The sequence below is a fragment of the Dysidea avara genome, chromosome 8 (genome assembly GCF_963678975.1).
Source record: "Dysidea avara chromosome 8, odDysAvar1.4, whole genome shotgun sequence".
Lineage (NCBI taxonomy): Eukaryota > Metazoa > Porifera > Demospongiae > Dictyoceratida > Dysideidae > Dysidea > Dysidea avara.
In genome coordinates, this window is record NC_089279.1 from 11,320,255 (window position 1) to 11,339,822 (window position 19,568).

Here is a 19,568-nt window from a genome sequence, read left to right on the forward strand (position 1 = left end):
TTCAGGTAAAACAGAAGTGATAAACATGCAGCTATACATATATTACTCACAAAAAATCTACCATTCAAATCCTATTGGTAATTTCTAAGCCTGAGTGTGATTTTGAGATTTTGAGATCTGCAATGCTACTAAACACATCAGTGATATTAGTGAGGTGTGTTGTGTGTTGACTCCCTCAACTAGAGATATACAGATATATCTGCTTTATACAGGGTGTCTAATCATTTTAGAGAACCTCTCCAGAGGTCTCTTAGTGATTTCAAAGACCTCACTATCTCCCAAAGAGGTGCACGTATTGCTGTACAATTATAGCATGACATGTCTGGAACCATCCAATCTTTCCTTTGATGTAATAGAAGTGAATTATGTTACAAAAAGGTAACATTCAAGTGTAAGGAAAAATTAGGAATTGTACCAACCTGGTAGAGGGATTATTACAATAAAAGTGTTTATACTAGGACCAAAGTGCAATTATTGCTATCTATACCAGCTTGAAACTTTCTAATTTTCCTTAAACCAAAAACACATAGCAATGGTATAGCTATGATGCCAATGACATGGTCCTTGGGTGATTAAACAACGACACTGGATAAGCTTTACAATCATATAAATCACCTATAATGGTCATGGAGTTTGTGTTTTCCTTCAACTGTGATTGTTTTTTTTTCTGTAAATATTTTAAACCAATTTTCTATATCAACAATTAGAATACGTAGTTGTCCACTGCAACAATTTCCCACAAATTTTCATATCGTAGACTAACCACAAAACTTATATACTTCTAAAGATTTGTATTATGGTATGTGTGTGTGGAACTTTTCATGCAACACATACACTTGGTCAGAACAATGTACACACAATATTGAACATATTCACAATGTAGTAAGACGTACAACATTTTATCAACTGTATAAACACAGTCAACCTTTATTTACTGCTTAGCAGATAGAAATGCACAAGTTTCACAGTGGAACATATACAAACAGATGATTTTGGAACCTATTTTAAAATCAATGCTTTTTGATTTCTAATGAGCTACTGCATAAAAGAGTTACTCTGGCAAATAAACTTTGTCTGTACATGTGGCTTACACAGATGCCTATTACAAAGAGTCTACATTAACAGATACTACTAGATAATGCTGAGTATTAGATAAGAACTCAACTATAAGGATAACATCCCAACTTAAAATACGCAGATACACAATACCCATTGCATACTCAGGCAGATATGCACATTCCTGCCAGAGAAATACTTTGGGAACAAGTTGTCTACAGTCTGTTTGGGAGTCTAACTGATGCAATCAATTACAAATCTGTACCAGAATGTAAAACAATACAAAAACTGACAGCCTCAAATGAAAGCATACCAACTCGTCACCATGGCAAATTGTGTGTAATAAGTGAGATCAGGGTACATCTGATAGGAGAAAGACAATATAAAAGTGAAGGAACTTGCTAAATTCAACAACAGTTGTACAGTTGCAAAGACGTTTTCAGAAGTGAGACATCATGATTAGCACTTTACTGAGTTTTGCTGCAGTTGCGGCCTGCACTATTGCTGCTGCTGTTCCTGTTATCCAAAACTGTACGATGCCTCACCCATTGCCTCCTGATTTATTTGCTTACTGCAACAAGTCAGTGGATGATACAGAACTAAAGAGAAGCTTGCAAATGCTCTACATAGAATCAGACAATATGATAGATCTACTGGAAACAGTGTGCAACAAGACAGTAAGTAATCATAACATTTTGTTGTAGCTTTCTAAGCATATATGAACAGTACATGATTTGAGTATTCTGTAAACTTCAGGTGTGTGGAAATGACTGTGATCTACCAACACAAACTGTAACAAGTGACAGAGATGAACAGAATGACGCTGTCTATGGTCGCATGTGGGTATTAACAAAACGACTGTTGCTATTAGATGATTATTGTATGACTGAGAACAACACAGAAGATAATACAACTAGCTCAGTGTCCATTTTGTGTGAAACTGTCCGAAGCGAACTTCACCGGTTTACTCAGAAGATAACTAATTACGTACGTAAGAAAGGGCCCACAATGTATGACTGTGATTACTTGTTAGTAATATCACCCTCTTGGTAATAAATATAGCTTAATATATAAGGCCTCCCATTTTGGAGACAATGGTATTTCTCACTGTACAAACTCTTTTTATCACTTTACAGCTTGAAATTGAGAAGTGTGGATGTAATGATCACTGTAACTACACCCCTGGTATGATGTACAAGAAACCTGAAGAGATTCCTGTGGAAAACTTCCTTGTAAATTCTACAACACTGTAGCACTCACTCAGAGTATTCTAGATATGATACATAGAAAGAGGGACAGTTCACAATAGTAATAGTTATTTAGGATTTAAACTCATAGAGTTTCTTATTTCATGTAATTTCATGTAAATACAAGTACATATATGAAATACGTATTTATTTATAATATTTGATCAAAGTCATGTAAGTTCTTTGTAGCTAAATTCATAATATGTAAATGTGATACTGTATTGCTGCTTGTACTATAAGAATGGGTGATTGATAGCTGGGATCACAAAGTCCCAAGGACATATCATGAAGGTAGATACCCTGCAATACATTCATCACAATGGTCTTATCAGTACACAAAATTAATTAAAGCAATCCTTGTCCTCCTGCTGAGTTTCTAAAAACAGTCCAAGTTATTGGTGCCTTGTAGTAGTAGTATTCACCAATTTACGTAACTTTTTGATTTTTGTAACTGAACTTCAGTGATTTTTACTAAGCTGTATTATGTTGGCAACACCCTGCTGCATGTTCTGGGGGTTGTCGACAACAAACTACACCAAGTCCTTATATACTATAATAAGTTCATAACTACACTTTATTACTCTATGAATCACAGTTGGTGATGTATATAGTACACTTCACATCTCAACCGTTCTTTATGGAAAACTTTTCCATTAATTTTGATGTACCGTATCATCCTATAAGCCATACTAGTTTGAAGTATGAAATACTTTGCTAATGATAATTTTTCAGAGCAGTGTTTGAATATATTTGATTCAGGGTCTGTACTGAGAGCAAGGTTTAGGGGCTTGTGCAGTAGCTTTATTTTGTCTTACACCATCAAGTATGGTAGCAAGTACAGTCTATTCCACATATTAGTCATGTCCCTAAAAGATGTGGTATACCTGTATGCACTTGTATATATGTACACTATGGAAATGCTTTGGAGATATGTAGTCCAGAGTGTACATGTACTTGAAGTAATCAAATATACACTAGAATAAACAACAGCACAAAACTGATGGTGAAAATATGTCACCAGTATGTTGAAATTATGTTTTTGACTATAGTCAGATAGCCATACTGTGCTGTACCGATGTGATCAATTTGACGAATCAGTTAACTTTTAGTATATCAAATGTTGATAAAAAAATCTTTAAAAATATGTGCCTATATCCAATTATTAGTAATCAAAGCTGATGAAGTGTGGATTCCTTCCATCAAAATTTCCTATCATACAGTATTAGATATTCAAGATAAGTATAAAGTATTATCACACACCTCTAATACACGTTTTACAAAACCTCATCATGAGCCTTGTACGTGAATAAAACAGTGCAGTGATGTCAGTCCCAAATTAGGAGTGTACCAGCATAAAAAATTAAAACAACAATATGAACACTGATGACAACAATGAAAGAGAAGTTATGAACATATCATGTTGTACAATAGGTGTGACCAGGTAACATATGAACATATGTATATGGTATAGAGGGAGAATAGTATAAAAGCAAATGAAGTTACTAGCCCAGCATCATCATTTGGTGTGCTTACAAATTTGAAGAAAAGAGATTCAGAAGTGAGACAACATGATAAATATTTTACTGAGTTTAGCTGCAATTGTGGCTTGCACTATTGCTGCTCCTGCTATCCAAAGCTGTACGATGCCTCCTGACTTGTTTGCTTACTGCAACAAGTCACTGAATGACACAGAACTGTATGATGGCCTACAAGCACTCTATGACGTATCAGATAATATGATAGATCTGCTCGAGCCAGTGTGCAACTTTACAGTAAGTGTTTACAGCAGTTTAGTATATTTCGTATACGCACATCTGAACAGTCCATGACTCGCATACTTATTCCACAAATGTTAGGCATGTGGAAACGACTGTGAGCCACCAATACAAAACTTGTCAGATGACAGAGATGAACAGAACGATGCTGTCAATGGCCAATTGGAGAATCTAAAAAGCCAACTACAGTTACTAGATGATTATTGCTCAGCTGAAGGCACCAATAAGACTACTTCACCATCCTCCACACTGTGTGAAACTATCCGAAGTAAACTACAGCAGTTTACACAGAAAATAGCTGCCTATGTAAGAATGCAGTAACTTAAGGTTAATAAGAGAGCAACAACTTTTATATAGACAGCCCTAACCATAGTCAAAGTGTGCTAATAAATGAGGACACTTTATGGTTAAGAACTTAAGATCATCTTTAGGTATCAAAGGTTGCCATCCAGTTAAAAGAATAGATCTTACTACATTTATAATTTATTCCTTACAGCTTGAAAATGAGAAATGTGGATGTAACTCTAAATGCTTCTACCAACCTGGTGAAACATCTATACCAATTCTTGAACAGATACTTGTGGAAAAGTTACCTTGCAAATTTTACATCACTGTAACACATACTCAAGCTCTTCTTGCAGACATTAGGTTTCGTAGGGTAGTCGAGTCACAAGAATAGTGATCAGCTCAGCACTTACAACTCAACAATATGCAAATTGTTCTGTATTATTTCTTATAATGTATACAATTACATATTCTGTATATTTGTTAATGATTTAATGACAGGATAATTGACATGTGAGCTTGTCATAAGCTATACACATACATACAGTATTGTATTGTGCACATAAAAATTTTCAAGGGATGCAAAATCTGCAGATTTTGCGGTTACTTGGCAATCTATGGAAATTTCATACTCAAAAATTAAAGGATTTACTTTATAACATGTAACCTGGAAAAATGAGTGATCCAAATAATACACAAAATCCTGAGATTTGTTTATCTGTGAATATCATGTTCCTGGAAAACTTTTAAGGTACACACATTGAGTAGCACAATACATACACATAATAAGTGTATGGTGGCTTGTATTAAAGTGAGTAATGTGTTACAATATTAAGTATGGCAATGTGTAATAGCTGAAGTCCTAAAGACAAATATATTAAATAAGATATAAGCAAACATTGGATATAAACTTTTTGTAAAACAATTCACTTCTATAACATCAAAGGAAAGATTGGATGGTTCCAGACATATGATGCTATAATTGAACATCAATACATGCACCTCTATTACCAATTGAGAGGAGAGTGTCCAACACAGTACAGAGCCTCTACAAATGATTTAGTGTGATTCAAAGGGATTCTTCTGTAAAATTCTGTGATTTGCAGTATATTCTATATGTGAAGATTGCTTTAATCATCACATTTCTTTGTTCTTCCCATGTGCGATCATCACATTTCCTTTTTCTGGCAGTGTGCACTTGTTAACACATCTGAGAGAATCCCTTTGAATCATGCTGAATCATCATTTGTAGAGGCCCTGTATTGTGTTAGACATTCTACTCTCCACTATTATTAACTCCTGCTATTAGTGATAACAAGAGTTAATAATAGTAACTCTTGGTAATAAGCAATGTAGCCATTTTGTGTTTTTGAATACATGCATACGCAACTTATTGGAAGCTTTTCAGGTCACTTTGAAGGCAGCTTTGGGCTTGACTACATCCAACCATTACTTTCTAGGTACCATGAAGACATTATGAGGCTGATTTTTAGATAAATAAGTCTTCCTGACCCCTAATACATTAGAAACTGGCATCCTTTGATTTTTGGGAGAGAATGAGGTCTTTGAAATCACTAAGAGACCTCTGGAGAGGTTTTCTAAAATGATTAGAGACATAGTTGATTCTAAGGGGGTCCAGGGGGGTCATGGTCCCCCTGCTGAAAAATAACTTTTTAAAAATCTTGGGGAAATTGCAGTATAGATTGGCATTGTTATTTTTAGCACTTTTCATGTTATTTGCATAACTTTTATGCTGTTTTCAAGCCTTTAAATTGCAAAAATCCTGCAGCTTCTGGGCCAGACCCCACTGAAATTCTGCCTTATACTACAGCCAAACAACAATAATTATGCTGTTCCCTACTCCCCCCCCCCGTAGGTCAGGTCTAGAATCGCCACTGATTAGAGACCTCTTATATGGCAGACAGGTGTCTGCATATCTCCAGTTGAGGGAGTCAACACACAGCACACCTCACTAATGATCACTGATGTGCTGAGTAGCATTACAGATCTCAAAGTCACACTCGGGCTTAGAAATTACAAATAGGATTTAAATGGTATGTAGATATTTCTGTGAGAAATACAACTATAGCTGAATGTTTATCACTTCTGTTTTACCTGAATAGTTTTGTCTGTGTTGTTATTATTATAATAATCAGTCAGCAATTGTTCTCCTTGGCTGTGCTTTCATAATTATCAATTCATTTCTGTAAACTTGTGAATATGAATATTATTGGTTTACTGTAGTGTTTTACAGTTAGATTTCCTACTATTTAGAATTATCATTGAGGCTGCAAGAGTTATGTTATTTCTTAGACTTTCAAAGTTTGGGAGACATTCCCTCAAAGTATAATTGATCATGATTTGAACTTTGATAGCTATAGATTGTTGACTGAACTAATTGACTGTCTTACCAACTGTCTTATGGGATATGAATCTGAGTAATGATCTACTCAGAGGAGGCTGGTCATACATAATAACCCTGTGACTTACTACATGTGTGAGATACTAAGTCACTCTCTAGAGTTCCTATGGATACATATACTTGAAATTGACAAGGAGAAAACATCCTGACCGTCTGGCAGACCCCTGTAAGCATTTGAGTGTTAATTGGATGGCTGCAGGCTTGAGACTGCCCAGGTCCAGTCATGGATTTTTTCTCCTTTCTCCACCTTTTCAAACACACTTATGTAACAACTTTAAACAGGCTATAGGACCAGGTGTCCTACAGACCTTCAGCACTTGAATGTGCTGTAAAGCCTTAATAAATAAATAAAAATAAATACTTTATAGTACTATTACATCATGGCTTCTCCACCACATGTTGCACACACATCAGCCACAGTCTGATTAGTGCTTTATAAATGCACAAAATGAAGGCAAGAACAATATCTAAAATAAGCTAGGGGCTGGGTTTAATATGCATTATACATATGATAAAAGAACAGTATATCCAATGTATACTTATATCCTATATGCATGCTAAGGAAAAATTAGGAATTGTACCAGCCTGGTAGAGAGGGACCATTACAATAAAAGTGTTTATACTAGGACCAAAGTGCAATTATTGCTATTTGTACCAACTAGAAACTTTCTAATTTTCCTTAAACCAGAAACATATAGCAATGGCATAGCTATATTGCCAATGACACGGTCCTTGGATGATTAAACAACGACACTGGATAAGCTTTACAATCATATAAATTACCTTTTGTGATACATAATGGTCATGGAGTTTGTGTTTTCCTTCAACTGTGATTATTTTTTCTGTAAATGTTTCAAACCAATTTTCTATATCAACAATTAGTATACGCAGTTGTCCACTGCAACAGTTTTCCCACAAATTTTCACATTGTAGACTAACCACAAAACTAATCCACTTCAAAAGATTTGTATTACGGTATACATGTGTAGAAATTTTCATGCAACAGATACACTTGGTCAGAACAATGTACACACAATATTCACAATGTAATGTAGCTAGCAAGAATTACATCAACTGTATAAACACAGTCAACCTTTATTTACTGCTTAGCAGATAGAAATGCTCAAGTTTCACAGTGGAACATATACAAACAGATGATTTTGGAACCTATTTTAAAAATCAATGCTTTTTGATTTCTAATGAGCTACTGCATAAAAGAGTTACTCTGGCAACTAAACTTTGTCTGTACATGTGGCTTACACAGGTGCCTATTACAAAGAGTCTACATTAACAGATACTAGTAGATAATGCTGAGTATTAGATAAGAACTCAACTATAAGGATAACATCCCAACTTAAAATACGCAGATACACAATACCCATTGCATACTCAGGCAGATATGCACATTCCTGCCAGAGAAATACTTTGGGAACAAGTTGTCTACAGTCTGTTTGGGAGTCTAACTGATGCAATCAATTAAAAATCTGTACCAGAATGTAAAACAATACAAAAACTGACAGCCTCAAATGAAAGTATACCATACCGATCCGTCACCATGGCAAATACTGTGTGTACTAAGTGAGATCAGGATACATCTGATGGGAGAAAGACAATATAAAAGTGAAAGAACTTGCTAAATTCAACAACAGTTGTACAGTTGCAAAGACGTTTTCAGAAGTGAGACATCATGATTAGCACTTTATTGAGTTTTGCTGCAGTTGTGGCCTGCACTATTGCTGCTGCTGTTCCTGTTATCCAAAACTGTACGATGCCTCACCCATTGCTTCCTGATTTATTTGCTTACTGCAACAAGTCAGTGGATGATACAGAACTAAAGAGAAGCTTGCAAATGCTCTACATAGAATCAGACAATATGATAGATCTACTGGAAACAGTGTGCAACAAGACAGTAAGTAATCATAACATTTTGTTGTAGCTTTCTATGCATATATGAACACTACATGATTTGAGTATTCTGTAAACTTCAGGTATGTGGAAATGACTGTGATCTACCAACACAAACCATAACAAGTGACAGAGTTGAACAGAATGACGCTGTCTATGGTTGCATGCGGGTATTAGCAAAACAACTGTTGTTATTAGATGATTATTGTACAACTGGGAACAACACAGAAGATAATACAACTAACTCAGTGTCCATTTTGTGTGAAACTGTCCGAAGTGAACTCCACCGGTTTACTCAGAAGATAATTAATTATGTAAGAAAGGGTTCATAATAAATGAGTTTAATAAACTGTGATCACATGCTAGTAAAACCAGCTCCAATAAATATGCCTCCTATATTTAATTTGAGGCCATCTTCTGACCCAATGGCGATTTCACATAATCACAAACTCTTTTTGTCACTTTACAGCTTGAAATTGAGAAGTGTGGATGTAATGATCACTGTAACTACACACCTGGTATAATGTACAAGAAACCTGAAAAGATTCCAGTAGAACAACTTCCTTGTAAATTCTACAACACTGTAGCACTCACTCAGAGTATTCTAGATATGATACGTAGAAAGAGAGGCAGTTCACAATAGTAACAGTTATTTAGGATTTAAACTCAGAGTTCTTATTTCATGTAAATACAAGTATGGTTATGTAATCCGTATTTATAAATTAATTTATTAAATACTTGATGAATAAATGCAAGTTCTTCGTACCAAAATTCATAATAATAATAATAATAATAATAATAATAATATAAATTTAATTACAGTATGCATTGCTGCTCGTACTAGAAGAACAAGCATAGTTGATAACTGGGACCACAAAGTCTCAAGGATATACTTTGAATGAAGATATCCTACAATATATCCATCACTATTGTCTGGTAAGGGCACTGGATTAATCAAAATAATCCTTTGTCCTCCCACTGATCATGAGTTTCTAAAATCAGGGCAAGATATCGCTAGTGTTCCAGCTGTCTTGCAGTAGTGCACTCCAAGCTTTTTGATTAGCCATCTTTGTAACTGAACTTCAGTAATTTTTACTAGCTGTATTATGTTGGTGACACCCAGCTGCATGTCCTGAGGTTGCCACAAACTGCCGACTCCTTACATTTTACAGTCATAACTGTGCTGCTTTATTAATCTCAAAGTTTCATAAAATACAGTTGGTGATCTACATAGTACACTATACTTTCCATTCAATCTTGCCCATGCATCATCTTATAACTTGAGTTAGTTTGCTAACAGTAAAGCATGAACAACTTTGCTAAAGGGAATTTTCACAGCAGGGCTTGTTATTGATTTAGGGTTCCTACTGAGAGCAAGGTTTAGGGACTTATGTAATAGATTTATTTTGTGTGACATTGGTAGCAAGCCCACATATTAGTCATGTCCCTGAGAGATGTGGTACGTACATATACTGTATGTACACTACGGAGACATGAAGTCCAGGTTTTGGGAGTGTATGTGCAATCAAATATACACTAGAATAAACAGCAATACAAAAACTGATGATGACAATGAAAGCACGTGAAGTTGTGAACTTGTAATTCCATGTTGTGCAATAGGTGAGATCAGAGTATATGGGATAGAAGGAGGATAGTATAAAAGTGAATGAAGTTATGTCCAGCATCACTTAGTGCATATACAAAGCTAAAAAAAATTTTCAGAAGTGAGCTACCATGAATAATATTTTATTGAGTTTAGCTGCAATTGTGGCTTGCACTATTGCTGCTCCTGCTATCCAAAGCTGTACGATGATTCCTGACTTGTTTGCTTACTGCAACAAGTCAGTGAATGACACAGAATTGGATGATGGCCTGCTAGCACTCTATATAAAGTCAGATAACATGATAGATCTGCTCGAGGCAGTGTGCACCAAAGCAGTAAGTGTTTATAGCAACGTTGTAAATGCATATCAACAGTCCATGACTCATGTACTCATTCCAAAAATTTCAGGTATGCGAAAACAACTGTGATCTACCATTCCAAACTTTGACAAATGACAGAGATGAACAGAACGATGCTGTCAATGGCCAATTGGAGAATCTAAAAAGCCAACCACTGTTACTATACGATTCTTGTCCAGCTGAAGGCACCACAAAAGATAATAAAACTACTTCACCATCCTCCACATTGTGTGAAGCCATCTGAAGTGAACTACAGCAGTTTACACAGAAAATAGCTGTCTATGTAAGAATGCAGTAAACCTTAGTAAACACCAGTTAAAAGAGACCACCTCACTATATATAGACAGTCCTCAATTCTATATCATTTCAAGGTATCAAAGTAGCCAGCCAATCATAATTATAATAGATCAGTCTCACCACATTTATATAATTTTTTTTAGTTCTTGCAGCTTGAAAAAGAGAAATGTGGATGCAACTCTAAATGTTCTTACAAACCAGATGAAACATCTACAATGATTATTGAACCAATACCTGTGGAAGAGCTACCTTGTAAATTCTACATCACTGTAGCACACACTCAGACTCTGCTGGATATCATTCGTAGAAAGCAAGCCAATTCACAAGAGAAATGATCAGCTCAGCACTTAAAACTCTACAACATACAAATTAATTTTTTATTTATATGTATGTACAATTTTCTAATCTATATTATTATTTATTTACAGTGTTGGGAGTAACGCGTTACATAAGTAACGCGTTACGTAATATTATTACTTTTGTGGTAACTAAGTAATATAACGAAATATGCTATAAAAACGGGTAATATAACGCAAGTTACTTTACTTACAAATGTAACGCGTTACCTAAGTAATATAGTTACTGTAACGAGTCTAATATTACGTAATATTATTACTACAAGTAACGAAGTTACTAATCTCGTTAGTTAGCCTCGGAGTAACGCCTGGCCACAACGAAGTAACAAAGCCTATTGAAGGAAGCTTATTCACCAGTTTCTTACTTATAACCAAGATTTGCACATTGTCCAACAACGCAATCATGTCACGTGATAAAGTGGTAGTTTCACACGTGACAGCTTAAGGCTGTGGACACAAAGTAATATAATATGTAATATTATTACAGTTACTTTATTTTATGGGTAATATGTAACTGTAACTAAATAGTTCAGTTGCAAGTAATATGTAATATGTAACTAGTTACTTTTACAAAGTAACTTGCCCAACACTGTTTATTTAATGACAAGATATAAATACTCATTATGTCGTACAAATTTTGGAGGGATAAAATTTTTGTGAACTTCGTGGTTGCTTGGCTATCCATGGAAATTTTATCCTCAAAAATTAAAGGATTCACTGCTTTATCAGGATTTCTGAAGTTTGATGCTTGTGGCAAACTTCAGAAATCAGACACGAGCTTAAAATACAAATACAAACAACCATATAGGTCTAATGACTGTGAAGAATGAGTGATCCTTAAAAACAAAACTGCAAAAATTCTGTGATTTGTTTACCTGTGAAAGTTATGTACCTCAAAAATCTTATAGTCATACTTCAAGTAACATGTGTACATGTATAAGTGATATGGTATGGAATGGCTTGTATTAAGTGAGAAATGTTTTACAACATAAGTAAACAATAGTTGCATGGGATCACAAATTCCTAAGGACAATCATATCAGTCAGTAAACATATAGGATACACTGCTCTGCATCATGCTAAAGACTTATAACAACTCCTATTTTTGACATTTTTCTTGCTTCCATTAATTAGTGTCTACATTTAAATACTAGTATGACATTAATTATATAGTGGCTAATGTGTGTGCACCTCTGTATTATAGCAAAATTAACATAGCTTACATGTGACACATGGAGAAGCCATGACATAATAGCATACATTACTTTTATTTATTATACACACAACTTACACTGGAGTTGTATATAGTGATAGAACTGGGCCCAATACTTCAATAAATCATGTTCTCAACTAGCTATACAAAAAGTGTTTATCACCACTACAGGCCCAAGAAAATATCATATAACAAAATAGTAGATTGTATTTGCAGATGTACATATATTGCTGTAAAGTTTCTGATATGGAAAAACAATAATATTTTTTTATGTTAACACAATTCTTACTACATGGCCATGGGATGCTAGCTGTTTTTTCTAGGTCCTACAACCAAATTTTCAATGTGGCCATGCATGGTACATTTAATGGGGGTAACTAGCTAGGGTCTTGCAGTATTACTGAGTATATAAGATAATACCTTGGTAATAGGTATTGTCCTTGTCTCCTTGAATGAATAAAAAAAATGATCAAAAATAAATGGGAATGATATTGAATGGCAGGGCAACAAAATATTTACACTCAGCCATCCCAACTGTAAACACACAGTTTATATTTATGTCACATCTGCATTTTACTATTAACCACTTTAATATTTTAGTATCACGCTTTTGGTTTTTGGCCTCACTATTTATTAGTATAGTGGCTTCAGTATGACTAAATACCTGCAGGTATGGTGTATTGCAGACCTCTTGATGTATTAAAAATATAAATAAATAATTGTCTATGCATATTATCTGTATTTCTTTAGAAAAAACAATACCAGTACTGGTATTGCAGGAATTCCATACACTTGTTTAGCTCGTATACCTGTTGATAATATTATTCTATTGTAATAATTATAATACAATATTTATTCGAATGATACCTAGTTCTTTAATGGTTTTTGTGCCTCCCTATATAGGAAAACTATTATTCTTATAAACAAACATGCTACATCAGGGATCATCAGAAGTATACAGAAAAATAACTGCAATAAAAGATGTTAGCATTATAAATATTCAAAAAAGAAATCCCTGGTTTGGTAAGAGGATAGAGGGATTTCTTTTGATTAATGACACTTTGATTCACATTCAATGTGATAATGTCTCTTATGTATTTCAATATTTTCCTCAGGAATAATCTATTTTGAAGCTACAATTACTAACACTTGTTTAAATACTAGTATTTCATACTTCAAAAAGTTTACTGTAACTGCATTGTGGTAGACTACACTGTCCATTAAGGTGTTTAATTATCACATTCAACAAAAAAGAAGTGTTTACTGCAAACAGCAAAAACAACGACACTAAACATGCAACAACATACACCAAACAATGACAGATCTTTCCTCTACTCCAAAATGCTGCACCATGAATGTTATTCAAGCCATATACATTAATGCAGGTACTTAAAAATTCATCTTTTACTTGATGTCTACATAGCAGTCATATGGTTATCAACACTCGTTGTTTAGGACTCACGTCTTCTACTCCTGCTGTGATATGTCTAATCACCTTTAAGGTACATGCTATAGGCAAGGTGTGGTATTGGCATACAGCATTGGGACATTCCATGTATTTATGTAACTGGGTCTGTACTTGGCATTGGATTGGACAGTAGTTTTCTGCACTGTCGACTTTATATATTCATACAGTATATACCTGAAACAGAATATTATTCATTTAATATCAAAATTAAAATAATAATTAGGGTTATGACAACGGGATAGGGAGCAAGACCTGTCCTGAAAATCATTTTCTTTACAAAATAACAATGAACATAGCTATATCTTCTTCCCAGTGTATCCTATCTGGATGTGATAATGCCAATTTCAATAACAAAGTAAACCAAAGCTCATGTGATTAAATATGGTAACAAGCATGAGAAAAGCAACTAATAAAAATTCAGTCATCATTTTCACCACATAACAAATTAGTGACTGTATAGTTACAGCAGTAATCTAGTCTTGCTCTAGTAGTCTATTGAACAACTTTTATACATGACTATAGGTCAACAGAATTGGTTCACATACGCTGCCTGTTTTTTAGATCAACATGTATTCTTTAAAATTAGCTATACATGCATAAGGGACCTGTATGTGTTGCATTCTCTGTAGCAAAACTAATGTATAAGTACTTTGTCCCTTTACAAGTCAAAATTATATCCTTAAAGAGCATTCACAAGGAACTACAATGTTGATACATGACAACATTAATTTTGAATTTTAAGCATTTAATGCACACCTCACTAGGTACCTGTGAGAAGGCCAAAGCCTGTATAATACAGGGAGTCAACATATAATTTTTAACAAACTATAATTTTGGTGAATTTTACTGTTATAAGAGATGGTTTTGCTCTTTCAGAATGAACTCTATTGAGTGTGGAAAAAATCTCAGATAATCCAGTATGTATGCCACAACAGCTGTGATGCTTCTTCAGCATTCAACCATCCTATAAAGATCAGCTGTATATAGAAAAATTGTGCTAAATTACTAAATCAGTAAATACGCATATAGCATATTTGCAACCATAAATTGCTCACGTTATACATGGCAATGTGGCATGTAGCTACTACAGAAGTCACATAATAATATTATTATTATTATACAGAAATTTAAAGCACCAAAGAAAAATGTTATATGGGTAATAATATATACTCAAGCTGGAAAATACCACCATTAACAGTGTGTTCAACTCATGCTCACTTTCTAGATTGGTAAGGGGTTTATACAGAACAGTGACAGGCTAGTAAATATACAGAATCAATCAAAAGTTCAAGATAAAATTGTGTATTCCATGTTCAGATTAATAACAAACACCATTACTAGAATTATATTATTTATTGCTATCAATATTATGGTCTTTATGTATAATTATATTCAGTTTCAATAGAATGTGTAAGATGATTAAATTATTTCTTGTGACCATAACAACAAATAACTACTCTACAAGTAGCATGTAATGTGTGTATAAACTCCTTCACCATACACAACTAAGCTCGCAGCATCTTACATCATCAGTACAGGAGGACTCAACTTAATAAACTCTTTTCCTTGCAGTCACTACTTGTACATAGATATAAGCTGTTCCACATGAACCACAGCAATTTGGTCATGCAAAACAGCATATATATGCAAATTGGTTGACTTTACTTTGTGTCTGTACTGTATTTATAAAAATATCAGTATAAATCAAATCCTGCAGATTTATTATTACATGGAGAGAGGGACGGTTGGAGAACTATCTACAAAGACTTTTTAATAATAATGACTGTACGCCTATATGTATATAGTTGTTCAGTATGAGGTTCGCTGTAAAAAATTTTTATGCACCTGCATAGCTATGCTAGAATACTATTGATATGTACTTGTTGTAGCTTTTTACAGAGCTATAACTATTAAGTAAGATCTATTAGAGTATAAATGTTTGATCACACCTTAGTATGCATGCCAAATAACTATTACATGTTTTATATATTGTCAATATCTAATATTATCTATAAAACTGGCTATATTGGTTGTATTGTACGTATGTATGTATTGAATATCTCCTGCAATGATGAATGGCTTTAGCTGATTGTGTGGAATTTAAAAAAAAAATGATCTATCTATCTAACAGAGTGGAGCTGGCAAGGACGAGGTTCTAAAGGCAGCAAATGTGTCAGAGTCACTTTTTTAACACTCCTTCAACACTGTATGCACAAAGCTGTTGAAGCAATTCTCTCTTTTTTCTGGTAATATAATATTATTATCCTTACCAGCACTGCTACTCAGTAACAACAGTGAACTTGTACACACATTTCGAAAACATGTCTCTGATCATAGTCTGTACCAGAAAGAAAAGTTGACCAATTTTACAATCAGTTAACTTTTAGTTTATTAAATGTTGAGTGCCTTAAAAATGTGCGCTTAAATCCAACATTTTTCTCAACTTCTAATTCATCAAAGCTGATGAATTAAGCGTGGATTCCTTAAATGAAAATCTTCTGTCGTTCATGGTATAAGATATGTTTTAAGGAAACACTACAAAGCAATATCATATACTTCTACTTCACACATTACATAACCTCATCATGAGCTAAATAAACATGTGAATCACATAAACAACAATATGAAAACTGATGACAACAGTGAAAGTATGTGCAGTTATAACCATAATAATTCCATGTTGTGATCAGGGATCATATGTATATGGGATAGAAGGAGGATAGTATAAAAGTAATGAAGTTACTAGTCCAACATCACTTAGTGCATATGCTTTCAGAAGTGAGACAACATAATGAATATTTTACTGAGTTTAGCTGCAATTGTGGCTTGCACTATTGCTGCTCCCGCTATTCAGAGCTGTACGCCTGACTTGTTTGCTTACTGCAATAAGTCAGTGAGTGACACAGAACTGGATAATAACCTGCAAGCACTCTATGTAGAGTCAGATGGTATGATAGACCTGCTCGAGACAGTGTGCACCGCGGCAGTAAGTGTTTATAGCAGTGTCATACGTATGCATCTCAACAGTCCATGACTTATATGTATACTCATTCCACAATCTTCAGACATGTGGAGACGACTGTGATATACCAGTAGTAACTTTGACGGATGACAGAGATGTACAGAACGATGCTGTCAATGGCCGATTGCAGATACTACAAAGCCAACTGCTGCAACTAGATGATTATTGTTCAGCCGAAGGCACCGTAATAGATACACCACCATCCTCCACACTGTGTGAAACTGTCCGAAATGAACTACAACAGTTAACACAGAAAATAGCTGTCTATGTAAGAATGCATGGCACAGTAACGTACCTTAGTCAGCACCTATAAAAACAAGACCACTTCCTTATATACATGTACATTATACAGACGATCCTAAACGTAGTCAAATTGTCCTCATAAATAGGGAAAGACCACCTTTAGGTGTCAAAGTAGCCAGCCGGTCATAATAATACATTTTATTTTTTGTAGCTTGAAAAGGAGAAATGTGGATGCAATTCTAAATGCTTCTACAATCCTGATGATACGTCTACTATTACTATTGAACCAATACCTGTGGAAAAGCTACCTTGTAAATTCTACATCACTGTGGCAGTCATTGAAGAAATCCTGGATGCCATTCTTAGAAAGCGAGACATTTAAGTCACAAAAGAAACGATCAGCTCAGGATTTACACAAACTCTAAAAATTATTTCTTATCATTATAAATATGCAATTGCACAATCTGTATGCTTATTTTTTTGTGTGGAAAACTGGCAATTGAGTTCATCATAATACAAACATGTACATAAACTACTCACCACAATACTATATAGCGGGATATTTTTGAGGGTAAAAATTTTTGTGGATCACCACCATCTAAAAGTTCACGGTGAGAATTTATTTGCTTTCTAAGTATCTTTTATGTGTTTGTAATATTTCAACAACACTACAGTATTTTTTATCAAACTGCAAATTTTGAGGGGGAAAACCTTCTTGGATAGCATAATAAGTATAATTAGACATGCCACTTTTTTTAGTGTTATTATGTATAATTGGTCAATAAAAGAAGACAAGAGTCTTACAAAACCAATCTCAGTTAAATCACACATAAGAAAAACATTGATTATACAAAAATTAATGATCTAAATTAGTCTTAAAACTTAGTACATTAGGGGAAATGGCAATTTCATAGGATAAAGAATTCCAGTTATTAATTATTTTCTGTGAAAAGGTAAACGTCGTGTTGAATTTCGAAGTTTTGTTCATTTATTATAAATCTTAAATCCATTAGATATAGTACTGTAGCTAACTGGTATTCATTGTAAAAAATATTCTTTATCTACTAATACTGTTCCATTCAAAATTTCATATTATAGTCAAGTCCATACAATTTCGACAGTAAGGTAGACTGTATCAAATGGGAAACATCTGTGAGCTGGAAAATGTTCAAAGAAGAGCCACAGAGTTGATACCTACCCTTCACGGCTATCCTTATTCTGACAGACTATTAGGCATGAGGCTATTATGCTCCAAAAATTGAGCATTATGCTTTTGAGCAGTGCTCAAAAAATCACCTATTATGCTTTTGAGAATTGCCCATTATTCCCAAAATTATGCCACCATAATTGGCTAATAATGCCAGTTCATTGCTGTATCAGGCCATTTTCATTGATGTTTAAGCTTCAAATAGTCTTGAATTCTTTAGCTGGTTGCTGTATTAGAGTATTTCATTTCAATGTGACTGCTTTATTAGAGTAACTAATATTCAGTGACTGTTCTATTAGAGTTTCTGACTGCTCTATTAGAGTATCTCGATCATTTTTAACGGAATTGTGAAATCTGCAGATTTTCCTACTGTTAAAGCTTTATAATCACCTCAAAATGCTAGCATAATTCCTGATTCCCACACATACCTATTATGCCCGAAATTATGCCGGCATAATCGCCGCATCCCTACAGACTATGAGGATTCCCTATATGGTAGAAGCGTATAGTCTAGAATTGGTCTTACAAGTGTGGTATAAAGTAATTGTATTACAACAGGGTCTCTGGAGTTAAAGTTTGTTTAATAGTGCCTAACACATTGTTAGCTCTGTGTATTATTTGGTTGATGTGTGTCCTGAAATGTAAATTTTCATCAAATGTGACACCCAATCTTTCTCCTCTTGAACGGTAATAATAGGGTGTATATCATTGTTTTATGTAAAAAACAGTAATACTGCCTGGATGTAGATTTGGGGCCAATACTCGTATATACCCTTACACTTAGGGAAGTTTAGAAATGACAACCAAGTACCACACCATGCAAGCACAAAGCTTAAATCTTGCTGCAATAGATCAATATCAACAGGTGAGGTGATAGGACGATATAGTCTGGTATCATCAGCAAACAGAAGAAACTTAGTATAGCATCTGGCAAGTCATTAACATATATGATGAAAAGGGTTGGTCCTAAAACACTATATATTAGTCCAGTCATAATAAGAATCACAAACTGAGACTCTTTGTTTTCTGTTTGACAAAAAAATTTCTAACCAATTAAGCACACTACCTCATTGCATCATACATAAAATATACAGTGCTTCCTTTCATGCAC

The 19,568-nt window shown here is 34.3% G+C and overlaps 1 protein-coding gene across 1 annotated transcript; it reads left to right on the plus strand.

Annotated features, from left to right (window-relative positions):
• Positions 1 to 16,736: 16,736 nt before the first annotated feature.
• LOC136263908 (uncharacterized) lies at positions 16,737 to 17,792 on the plus strand. The gene is made up of 3 exons (XM_066058531.1): positions 16,737 to 16,971; positions 17,051 to 17,275; positions 17,462 to 17,792. The coding sequence occupies exons 1-3, from the start codon at positions 16,777 to 16,779 to the stop codon at positions 17,630 to 17,632; spliced, it is 591 nt and encodes a 196-aa protein (XP_065914603.1). The 5' UTR covers positions 16,737 to 16,776; the 3' UTR covers positions 17,633 to 17,792.
• The last annotated feature ends 1,776 nt before the right edge of the window (positions 17,793 to 19,568 follow it).

Excerpts from the sequence above, each read along its gene's own strand:
- LOC136263908 (XM_066058531.1), top strand. The coding sequence starts at position 16,777 with ATGAATATTTTACTGAGTTTAGCTGCAATTGTGGCTTGCACTATTGCT. Across the intron at positions 16,972-17,050 it reads AGACAGTGTGCACCGCGGCA|ACATGTGGAGACGACTGTGA; the intron begins GTAAGTGTTTAT and ends CACAATCTTCAG. Across the intron at positions 17,276-17,461 it reads CACAGAAAATAGCTGTCTAT|CTTGAAAAGGAGAAATGTGG; the intron begins GTAAGAATGCAT and ends TATTTTTTGTAG.